The sequence below is a fragment of the Pithys albifrons genome, chromosome 13 (genome assembly GCF_047495875.1).
Source record: "Pithys albifrons albifrons isolate INPA30051 chromosome 13, PitAlb_v1, whole genome shotgun sequence".
Taxonomy (NCBI): Eukaryota; Metazoa; Chordata; class Aves; order Passeriformes; family Thamnophilidae; genus Pithys; species Pithys albifrons.
In genome coordinates, this window is record NC_092470.1 from 1,498,575 (window position 1) to 1,510,919 (window position 12,345).

A 12,345-nucleotide genomic window follows, 5' to 3' on the forward strand; every position below is an offset into this window, starting at 1 on the left:
ATAGAGAACAGTGTCAAAAAAGTGGATGTGTGAGAGTGGGAAAACCTAGTACTGAACTGCTGCATTAAGACAAAAAAACCCCAAACAAAAACCAGCCAGAACTCCAGGAACACAAACATGTTTCTACTGTGGTTTTCCCTGATCCTGTAAAAAGTACTGTAATTATGACAGCAAGCATATGCTAAGGAATATTTTACTGTTTCCTCTCTCAAAGTTTTAAGTATTACCAAAACTTAAGGATTTTGTCAATCAAGGAGTAGGGAAAAAAAAAGCTTAAGACAGGCATGGGTCACCTCCCCAGTTATGGTGCCTCTGCTACAGGGGTATTAAGATCTACCTTCCTCCCTGTTAGCACTGAAACATTCTAGAATATGCTTATCTAAAGCAGAACAAAGGAGGTGAGAGGGAAAGCAGCAAGGACTGCAGAGCCCCAGTGAAACACAGGCACACACATCAGTGTCCCCTGCAGCCACAGACACCTGTACCTGCACTGCTTCATCACGAGCTTGTTTCTCCTCCTGCCTTCGCTGCCGCTCCTCTTGCAGCTCATTCAAACGCTGCTCGTACTCCTTGAGCTTATTCAACACATCGTGTCGCTTGTTCTGGGCCTCCAAGGTGTTTATAAATGCAATTTCATTCACCTGCACATCATCACAAAGTAAAAGGAAAGACATGAGAAGTTGAGAAAGGTTTCATTCTTAGGGAATTCCATCTATTCGTTAATTATCCATTTGACAACTAAACTGGTGCAACATTTCTCCAGAATGGGTTGGAAAACTATCAAGCTGAGAATAACTCTTTAGGTATTTTAATGTGGGTTTTTTGAGTTTTTTGTTTGTTTTAAACAAGATAGGCCATGGAAGATAAAAAGAGATATTGAATTGTATCAGAAAAACAAGAGACTTGGGTAAAATAAAGAAAAATCTTTCCAATCCTCTCAGCAACAAGACTTCATCAGTCCATTCTCTTATTCATAACACATGGAATGTTAAGACCCAGATGGCTAAATCAGTAGGATAAGTAAGTGCTAGGAGAATCCAACAGGTCTTCTGATATCTAACTTCAAATATACATGTACCTATTGATTAAGAAAGGGAAATTATAAAAGGTATGAATGAGAAAAAAAACAAACAAGCTCATGGTCATGATTCATATCCATGTAACCAACTTTATGAACACATATTACCTTTGCAACCACTGGACAGTGCAAAACACAAGAACAAAAAAAGAAGAAAAGGTTGGCTTAAAAGAACTATAATGTATACACGAAAAAATGAGTAAAGAGAACATTCATGAACAGACAACAACAGATCATGTAAAGGGTAGCAGGGTAATATTTGTAACTTTGTTTACTGACTAGAATCCATTTACAGAATGGATTTTACAGGTCAGTGAACGAGCAAGCACTGGGAATTCAGATAACCAACTGGGGTGGGCAGCAACAGTTACCATGGTCCGCAGTTATCCGACTCATCAGCTATTTCTCTAAAGCCTTCTGGCCCAATTAACCTTTATTTCCACAACACAAGAGCCTCATGAGGCAGCAGATCTTACACATTTAAACACACACAATATTTGAGACATCTGTTTATCTGGGGAATTATGGCAAGTGTGATTTAGTTAATATAATTATGGAAGTCACACGGTGTAATGAAAGAATAATGAAGGTATGTTAGACTGAATTAGGTAGTCTAGAAATCATTTTAATCCAAGAGACAGAAAGAGCAACTAAGTAAAAAAGCTCAATCAGTTTTGTTGTGCTTATCCTGAAAAATACGGATGAACACCTGCACCAGTCACAGCTGGGATACATCATGTAAGAAAATATTCAGTTTCAAGGAGATAGGAAAAACAGTCTTTAAAATATTTCATTTATGTTGTGCTGGCTGGGATAGAGTTAATTCTCTTCACAGTAGTTACTATGTTTTGCATTTGTGCAGGAACCAGTGCTGATAACACAGGGCTGTTACAGTTCCTGCTCAGCAGGGCTTGCAGAGCCAAGGCCAACTGCCCAAAGGGATATTTGAGACCACAGGACATCACATGCAGCCACAAAACCAGGGGATATTGGCAGGGGTCACTGCTTGGGGACTGGTGGTCATTTTCTTTTGCATCACTTGTCTTTCTTGGGTATTATTTATCTCTCCTTGTTATTTTCCTTTTCCTTAGAATTGATTTCCCCCCTCAGTTATTGAAGTGTTTCTATGCCAACCCATGAGATTCTCACCTTTCTGATTCCCTCCCACATCCCACAGGTGTGTGGGTGTGTCAGTGCTTAGATGCTGACTGTAGTTAAACCATGAAAATGTTTATCACAGTAAAATGAATGAGGCAAACCTAAAGGCATTCATCAAGTGCTCATTTTATGGAATTATGCATTAAGTCAGAAAAGCACTAAACAAAATGCTTATTTTATCATAACTGCAGGTTTTGATCTATTTCCAGCTGCTCAACAACATCAGTGGTACAAAACACAGAACCAGAACTACTGCTTAAGGACACAGAAAGCTGGATCTAGCACAGATGTTTAACAAAGAAGAGCAATAAACTCCCCCCCTCCTCTTTCTACATGTTGGAAAGCAAAGACTTGATAATCAGATCTTCTGCTTCTCCCAGGATTAGGTATCACTGAAAATGCTGCTGCACTCTGTGAGGAAGAAAAGCAGCAAGACAACTATCAGCTCTCTACTTTAACCAACCTTTTTTCCAGTCCAACCCACCATGATGTCTAATAACAGCTAACTAATTTTAAATTCACACTAGAGAAAAATGGTCTGTTTAGACTTCAGCATTTACCTGCTTCATGGCTCTCATGTGTTCATATCTAACCTGCACCATCCTTCACAACCTCCTGTGAGCACACCAAGGTCATCATCATCATCATCATCATCATGGCTTGGCTTCACGAACAAAGATTTGGGAAGGGCACTACTCACACTTGCTGCAAGCTGCTGGTGGCTAAAAAGACCAATACAGGATAGGCAGGTCCGGTCACAAAAGGCACAGGGGAACGTCTCTTTAGGTGACATTGGCAAGGAACGGTTCTGTCTGCGGGGTCTTTTCTCCTCCAGACTGACTGTGCTGCGTTCCCAAAGGAAGCAGCAGCATCATGAATGGTGTGTCTCCATGAATCCCGACTGGAGGCCAGAGTGGACCATTGGGGCAGGCAATATGGCCAAGGCTGAGGTGTTGTTTCAGGGAGTCCTTGTGTCTCCTCTTCGGGGCTCCTCTCTTGTGGCAGCCGGTGGCGAGTTCACCATAGAGCACAATCTGTGGGAGGTGGTGGGTGATCCTCCATCCTGGAGACGTGCCCTGCCCAGCACAGCTGCGTTCTCAGCAGCATGGCCTCCATACTGCTGACCCCTGCCTGTTCAGGAACAGACACATTGGTCACGTAATCAGACCAGTGGATGTTTAGGACTGAACGGAGGCAGCGCTGATGGAAGCGTTCGAGGAGCCGCAGGTGGTGGCGGTAGATGACCCAGGATTCAGACCCATATAAAAGAGTAGACAGTACAATGGCTCTGTAGACACTGATCTTTGTACTTTTCTTCGGGTGTTTATTGGACCAGACTCTTTTATGGAGTTTTCCAAAGCTCTGTGTGCCTTTGCCAGCCTGTTGTCTGTCTCTTTGTCAATCTTATTGTCTGAGGAAATGATACTTCCCAGATAGGTGAACTGCTGGACTGACTTAAGCTCTGAATTGCCTATAGTGATGTGAGGATGATGGAAGCCTTCTTGAGGTGCAGGTTGGTAGAGAACTTCTGTCTTCTTCAGGCTGACTTCCAGCCCAAAAAGCTCAGCAGCCTCTGCAAAGCAGGATGTGAAGTGCTGCAGAGCTGCTGCTGTGTGAGCAACGAGGGCGGCACCGTCAGCAAAAAGCAGCTCACGGACAAGGTGATTCGGGGTCTTGGTGTGGGCCTTCAGTCACCTTAGGCTGAAGAGGCTTCCACCGGTACGATATCGGATGGAGATGCCGTTTTCTTCATCGAGGTCTGCTGTGGCTCTTTGGAGCATCCTGCTGAAGAAGATTGTGAATAGAGTTGGTGCAAGAACACAACCTTGTTTCACACCATTGGTTATTGGAAAGGGCTCAGAGAGTGCATCGCCATATCTGACTTGTCCACGCTGATCCTCATGCAGTAGGATGATCATTTTGAGGAATTTGGGGGGACATCCTAAACGTTCCAAGATCTGCCACAGGCCTTTTCTGCTCACAGTGTTGAAAGCTTTGGTGAGGTCATCGAAGGCTAAATAGAGACCTTTGTTCTGTTCCCTACACTTCTCTTGCAGTTGTCTGAGAACAAACACCACGTCTGTGGTGCTCCTATTGGCTCTGAAACCACACTGGCTTTCAGGTAGAAGATCTTCTGCAATAGTGGGTACTAATCTGCTCAGAAGTATTCTTGCAAGGATTTTACCAGCAATGGAGAGCAAAGTAATACCTGGGTAATTTGAGCAGTCTGATTTTTCTCCTTTCTTCTTGTACAGGGTGATGATGACTGCATCACGGAGATCTGGTGGTAGTTCCCCTTGTTCCCAGCAACGCACAACAAGCTCGTGGAATTTGGCATGGAGTGCTTGACCTCCATTCTTCCAGATTTCAGGTGGAATTCCATCAACCCCAGCTGCCTTGCCAGTTTTCACCTGTTGTATGGCCTTAAGTGTCTCTCCCATAGTAGGGGCTGCATCCAATTCATGTTTCACCGGTTGTTGTGTAATGTGCTGAATTGCTGAGCCTTGGACTACACGGTTGGCACTGAAGAGAGTCTGAAAGTGCTCAGACCATCGGTTCAGGATGGAGGTTTTATCTGTTAGAAGCATTTGACCATCTGCACTGAGTAGGGGGCTTTGAACCTGGTGTGTGGGTCCGTACACTGCTTTCAGGGCCTCATAGAATCCTCTTTGGTCACCCAAATCTGCACATAGTTGTTTCTTTTCTGCTGGGCTGAGCCACCATTTGTTCTGGATGTCTCAAAGTTTCTGTTGGAGCTCACTGCATGCAAGACAAAAGGCAGCTTTTCTGACATGGCAAGATGGCTGAGCAAGGTGTGCTTGGTAAGCAGTTTTCTTCTTCAACAATTCCTGGACCTCTTGATTGTTTACATCAAACCAGTCTTTGTTTTTCTTGGAGGAGAACCCTAGGGACTCTTCAGAGGACTGCAGGATGCAACTTTTAATATGTTGCCAAAGTGCTTCAGGAGAGGGATCTATGGGATTATCCTTAAGTCTAGTTTGAAGGTTTACCTGGAAGCTGTCTCTCACTGTGGCTGTTTGAAGATTGCTGACTTGGAGCCTCCTCCTTGGAATGCCGCCTCTCTTAGGTTTGGGCTTGAGGTGGCGGTTAAGTTTGCAGCGCACAAGGCGGTGAATGTTTAACATTCTGCACTCGGCATCACTCGAGTATGACGGACATCACTGACATTTCTCTGTTGTACTAAGATATAGTCAATGAGGTGCCAGTGCTTGGATCGAGGATGCATCCAGGTTGTCTTCAGGCTGTCTTTCTGTTGAAAGACAGTGTTAGTGATGGTGAGCTGCCGTTCTGCACAAAACTCTAGCAGGAGGCATCTGTTGTCATTGCAGTTTCCAATGCCATGCTTGCCCAGGACTCCTTTCCAGGCTTCAGAATTCTTACCTACCCTGGCATTGAAGTCACCAAGGATTATGATTTTATCATCTGCAGGAACATTTTGGGTGAGGTGGCGCAGGTCGGTGTAGAATTTTTCTTTTCTCACTGGGTCAGCTTGGAGAGTTGGGGCATAAACGCTAAAAAGAACAACATGTTGCTTGTTGTGTAGAGGAGGTGTAAGGACATAATGCGATCGGAGTGACCGGTCGGCAGATTTTCAAGTTTGGAGGCAATGGAGTTTTTAATCATGAAGCCAACTCCTGAAAGGTGTTTTTTGGTTTTGGGATTGCCTGACCAGTAGAGTGTGTAGCCGGCACCATGTTCTTTAAGCCTGCCTTCCTCATGAAGATGAACTTCACTGACAGCAGCAATGTCGATGTTGAGCAGTGACAGTTCGTGAGCAATTAGAGCAGAACAACGCTCGGGACGTCCACTATCCCCAGTATCAAGCATGGTTCTGATGTTCCAACATGTGAGTGTTAGTTTGAGCACACCTTTGCAGGCAGGTGTATGCCTTTGAAATCTCCTTGTCTTTGTTTGACCGCATGGAAGATGCCGGTTGGCCGCAGTTATCCAACCGGGTGTGGAGGTGAGCTTTGTTTAGGCCACCTTTGCTAGGCCCCTCTCCGTGTGGAGCAAGCAGTGCTGTCCCTAGAAAAGGCTGCTTGGTCGTTCAGGATGCTGCCTCAAGAGACTGTCATCTCTGGGGTCAGTCTCCAATGACCAATGTCCTACCCCACCTGCATGCAGGGTTGGGGCTGTGGCTTCCAGCGCTTTCTCACCTGCCGTTTCAACCCTCCCCTGTCGCTACAGGGCTTTGCAATGTGGGTGAACCCTTCAAGCCTGTACAATGGATTGTTTAGGTGAGGCACAGCGTGTGCAGAACTGGCCCCACCCTTTACTCCTAAGGTTCATCTGCCAGGGCCGAGCGAGCTTGGACGGTGACAGTGAATACCTCAGGATGTAGGTTTGGTCAGAGTATCCTTCTCTTAGATGGATGGCCTTACAGGGCTAAGCGAGCTCCATCTGCCCAGGTTTGGGGTTGGAGTTGTCCTTCTCCTAGGATGGTTGCCAGAGGGCTGGCGAGCCCATCCTGCCCGTGGACACACTTTGTCTGACCCTTCAGCTGAGACCTGTCTGGCATGGGAGACCCTCCCAGAGGCACAAACCGCCGCCAGCACAGCACCCAACCTCATGAGGGCACGCAAGCTTCTCCCCCGCAACAAGGGGGTGTCCCCAGAGAAGACACCAAGGTACAACATATATAAAAAGCATAAGTATTAAATAGTTCCTCTTTAAAATTAAGTAACTCACCTTAGCTTCTTCCTCTTGTGCTTTTTTCACAATTGCTTGTAGCTGCACTTCCCGTTTGAATTCTGCATGGAGTAACTTCTCCTCCATCATCCTCCGTCTCTGATCCAGTAGTTCTTCTTTCCATTTCCTTACATCCTTCTCCTATATAGAATGAGTAAATATGTTACTAACACAGTACCTCAAAACAGGGCCTGAAGTGTCCTCAGGATTTTCTAATACTTGAATCTTTCTTCACAGTAACAAAATATTTTCATGTCCTACACAAAGCCTGCATTAAGTTGAACCCACAGTACACTGCTTTGGGTTAAACACCCAAACTGCCTCAGTTTGGTGAGTTTTAGCATCTCTGCTGGATACATGGAACACATTTCTACTTTTCATGCTTTCCTTGAGTCTGAGACAGTCTAGTATGTTAATAACACTCTCACAGAAGTTTGTCATTTGAAATAATGCTTTCTTTAATAGCTGTGATGCACAAGTCAGCTGTGAAAACTACATAAACTCAGACACAGATGAAAACTGCATTTCACCACTGGTTTTAATCTGTAACATGTCCAGACTATACGGGAAAAAACGTCTTTTCTGAAAGGCAGCAGAGCAGTTTTTTATATTACACAAAGCTTACCCTCTCCATTAATTTTTGAAGCTTCAGTGTCTTTTCTTCACGTAACTTTTCTCTCAGCTGTTGAGCTTTCATTTGTTTCTCTTCATGTTTCTTTTTGGATTCTGCTATTGTTCTTTTAGTAAAAACCAAAGCAGAGCAAAAGCAATTGAGACAATATTAACAGACAGTGTAGCTAATATTTCTATGTCATTTCAGTAAGAGAAAAATAATAGGCCAGTGAAGGACAAATATTTCCTGTAAGCGTGAATACTGTTCTAGACTTCAAATCTTTATTTAGTGGACACCGTAGCACGAGCCTTGTTCACTATGAAAGAATATCTCTATAGCTTTCTGTGACACTTCCCACCCACAGCCCTACAGCAGTTTAGGGAGGGTTTCAGGCAGCCCTGAGTCTGGCTGCCTGTTCTCTGCACAGACAGGCAAACCTGCAGCACCTCTTGCGTGAGGGAGACGACAGCTTCTCGTGCATGTGGATGCCATGGCCGGGCGGCCGCGCCGGCTCCTCCTCCGCGCGGTCCCCCCAGGAATTGCTCTGGCGCCATGACTCGCGGGCTGTGCACAGAGAAACAGAGAGGGGATCAGAAAACACACTGCTCCAAGAGACTCATGGGTTGTGCACAGAGAAACAGAGGGGATCATCAAACACACTGCTCCAAGAGACTCATGGGCTGTGCACAGAGAAACAGAGAGGGGATCAGAAAACACAGCCACACTGCTCCAGGAGACTCATGGGCTGTGCACAGAGAAACAGAGAGAGGATCAGAAAACACAGCCACACTGCTCCAGGAGACTCATGGGCTGTGCACAGAGAAACAGAGAGGGGATCAGAAAACACACTGCTCCAAGAGACTCATGGGCTGTGCACAGAGAAACAGAGGGAATCAGAAAACACACTGCTCCAAGAGACTCACAGGCTGTGCACAGAGAAACAGAGAGGGGATCAGAAAACACACTGCTCCAAGAGACTCATGGGCTGTGCACAGAGAAACAGAGAGGGGATCAGAAAACACAGCCACACTGCTTCAGGAGACTCATGGGCTGTGCACAGAGAAACAGAGAGGGGATCAGAAAACACAGCCACACTGCTTCAGGAGACTCATGGGCTGTGCACAGAGAAACAGAGGGGATCATCAAACACACTCCTCCAGAAGACTCACAGGCTGTGCACAGAGAAACAGAGAGGGGATCATCAAACACACCACTCCAGAGGACTCATGGGCTGTGCACAGAGAAACAGAGAGGGGATCAGAAAACACAGCCACACTGCTCCAGGAGACTCATGGGCTGTGCACAGAGAAGCAGAGAGGGGATCAGAAAACTCACTGCTCCAAGAGACTCATGGGCTGTGCACAGAGAAACAGAGAGGGGATCAGAAAACACAGCCACACTGCTCCAGGAGACTCATGGGCTGTGCACAGAGAAGCAGAGAGGGGATCAGAAAACACACTGCTCCAAGAGACTCATGGGCTGTGCACAGAGAAACAGAGGGGATCAGAAAACACACTCCTCCAGAAGACTCACAGGCTGTGCACAGAGAAACAGTGAGGGGATCAGAAAACACACTGCTCCAGAGGACTCATGGGCTGTGCACACAGAAAACAGAGAGGGGATCACTCAAACACACTTCTCTAGAAGTGCAATTAAGAAGCATTAGCTCCTCTTGGAGTTCTCGCTCAGATGGGTTCCCCTGAGCACAGGTGAAAATGCAGACTGAAGAATCTCTAATCCCCATGTATTTTGATGTTTCATGATTTCATTACACTTTTATCCAAATGGCAAGATAAAATTGGATTAAAAAAATGTAAAATTCTAATAGAGGGGTGGGTAAAGAAAGCTGAAGAACAAAGACACAGAGAGATGGCTTGAACAAACAAACAATGCATCTTTCCTCAGGAAAAACATAGAAAATAACATTACCTGAAATAATATTTAGGGGTTGAGGAAAACTTCTGAAACCTTTACTAGTCATGAGTAAAAGTGGTACGTTTGTAAATTTTCAGTTGTCATTTCCATGTAAGCACAGTCATATACGGAAATTTACCTTCATAATCTGCCAGAACATCATTCCAGTCCATAGACAAACCACAGAAGGATATGCTTCCATTGCCCATATTGGCCTGAAATTTAACATGAACCAGACAGTCAAAACATCAACTTTAACTCACAGGTGTACACACACATTAAACAGTGCCCAACTAGCAACATTGAGCAATGTTTCCAAACTGAACCAGTCACCTCAAAGTCAGATGTGTTCCTGCTCTTTCTGACAGTAAAAATAGAGACTTTTGCTTCACCTACTCCTGCATGGTAGTAATGAAGATAATAAGTCTCAGTTCCCCGCATTTTGCACCCAGAAACAGGCAGCAGGACAATGGTTGCAATACCAAAGAGGTCTGTACCGTGGTGGGAGTTTAGTGAGACTAAATATACCTTAGGATGGCATAACTATTACATGACACTATTTACTTCACATGTTAAACAGGTTAGATTCATGCCATAACAAATGCTAACAAATTCTATATTCATACTGACAATAAAGACAGCTTCATTTTGGGTCCATGAAAATAAAGTGGCCACTCACAGAGAAGTCGCTGTCATTGTCAGTCTCGATGCTGATGTCGTTGTTCTCCTCTGCCTCGATCTCTCTGGTCAGCTGCTCCTCCTCTGCAATAGCACTGGCAATGGCTTCTTCATTCGCCCTTTCCAGGCGATCTGCTAACTCCTCTTTCTTAGCAAGGACTTCTGCCATGGACTGAAGGAAACATGACACCAGGAAAACCCCCAAAATCAGCAGCAGGCACAACAAAGTGGATTCCATATAGTTAATATGAATTATATGATATTTTGTTCAACTTCTCATTATCGTAGTTCTTTTACTGCTATATTTTGTGAAAGTAACTGAAATATAAACCCTTCTAAAACTGTTAGCAACTATTAACTCATTTAACAGCTACATGAACACTTATGAAACCAATTATCATTCACATAATTCCAAAATGTATTTCACAAACACTGTCATTAAAAGCAACAAAGACAGTTCTTCTGTAATTATTGTTTAAATGCTCAGTCTTAGGGACTAAGCAAGGCATTAATGCATGGCCTGCTGGTACCTTCTCAGACAGAATTATGCTTCAAAGTATTATTTAAAGATGAAAACTATCTGCATGAACTGTATCTGGAAACTACTGTAGTTAATACAATGGAATCTCAGGTTATATTTGTTTTTCAACATGAATGACATGAGAGTGAGGCAAGAATGTTCAGCCTGAAAATGCTGATTGTCTTTTTCTTCTCTGGTGTCCAGTATTAACCAGTTCATTTCCACTTCATCAACCAGACAATGTGCCACAACACACAACCTGCTGTTTTACACCAGTGTAATCCGGAGCAGTAAAACACTTCCAGGAGACACAGATCCCACCAACCTGTCAGCATCCTGAAGAGTTAATAACTGAGCACCTGGAACTATGTTAGTGGATGAGTTGCTAGAAATCAGCTCTAAAAGCACACAGATACTTGGCAATTCCCTAGCAGGAATTCAGTTTGTGAAAGATGTTAAATTTGAAAGTGTTTAACAAGAAAACCTGTGCAAATCAGAATTTTAATCTAGTTTCTGAAAAAAAAACAAGCAAACAAAACAAAGCAACACCCACTCCCAAATCAGAAACAACAAAATACAGCAAAACATAACCTGAAAGTACAACCTGGATCTTAAGTAACATTACTGCACCTCTCCACTGAGAGAATCCCAGTAAAGCAGACACACCTGAGACCTGCAGAATTTTACTGACAAGAAGGGACACCCTTTTTGGAAAGCCAAAAAAATACAACACTGACTTCACATTTGTTGCTTATGAACAGCAGTCCCCCAGATTGCTGGTTGTAAGTGAAGACCCTGGAGAGCTACTCAGTTAGTCTTAACAGGCACAGGTCTACCTTTGTTTCTAACAGAATTTGATACCCCAAGTATTTCCAGTTTGAATGGTTTGCAAAACTGGAGTAAGAATTTAATGAGTGCGACTTAAAATGACTGATAATGTGAAGGAAATGAAAAATTAGTGCAAACATTATTTAAAGAGGTAAAGAGAGCATCGATATCTTTATTCCAAACATTTGTATATTTCTAGTTTACATTCAGAAACTTTACTGGAATTAAATTTGGTCTTTTTTCTACAGTAAGCACCTGACAAATTTTTCTGTAATTTTTACAGCAGGCTACCAATAAACACTGTGCAACAGAGCGTGAGAAAATTAAGGCTTGTATTTATTATTCACTGGGAAATCTTAGAAGATCTCTTACCAATCTGGCAGCACTCACATTTGAAATATCCGAGGGATCCATTTCAGTTTCAGTTTTAGCTTTTTCTGTCTGATGCCAGTCTACAGTCTCGGTGCTCAGGGAGGAGGCTTCGCTCCCCTGCAGAGCTTTGGGAGCACAGTCAGTGCTGGGGAGAGCTGGAGGCACCTCAGGAGCTGGTTGTGAGGGATCTCCTGGCAGTGCTGTCCCAGTGCTCCCATTGGCTTCCGAGGCACCTGCTGGGAGCTGACAAGAGACATTTGCAGAATTAACAAAATGCAACATACTGATTTTTAATGTCACTTAGAATCAAACAGAAAATATTTTAAGAAAATACCTGGCAACTTTACAGTGAGTGATGCAAATAACTTCACTTATTTCAGGTGCTCATAACCTTGCAAAAGTTGGATCGTTTTATCTGAAATCCATCTATGAGATGTGCCTAATGCTGACTTTTTGGAAAACATGGAAAAGCTG

At 43.9% G+C, this 12,345-nt stretch overlaps 1 protein-coding gene across 3 annotated transcripts in view; it reads right to left on the reverse strand.

The window, feature by feature from the left end:
* SCAPER (S-phase cyclin A associated protein in the ER) overlaps positions 1–12,345 on the reverse strand; it is a 162,814-nt gene that overhangs the window by 110,822 nt on the left and 39,647 nt on the right. For all 3 annotated transcript variants that reach the window (XM_071568602.1, XM_071568600.1, XM_071568601.1), the window contains exons 10-16: positions 11,890–12,114; positions 10,153–10,323; positions 9,613–9,688; positions 8,006–8,123; positions 7,572–7,683; positions 6,947–7,087; positions 486–641 (exon numbers count right to left, since the gene is read on the reverse strand). In XM_071568602.1, the coding sequence (XP_071424703.1) occupies positions 486–641; positions 6,947–7,087; positions 7,572–7,683; positions 8,006–8,123; positions 9,613–9,688; positions 10,153–10,323; positions 11,890–12,114 (999 nt within the window). The remainder of the gene's footprint in view (positions 1–485; positions 642–6,946; positions 7,088–7,571; positions 7,684–8,005; positions 8,124–9,612; positions 9,689–10,152; positions 10,324–11,889; positions 12,115–12,345) is intronic.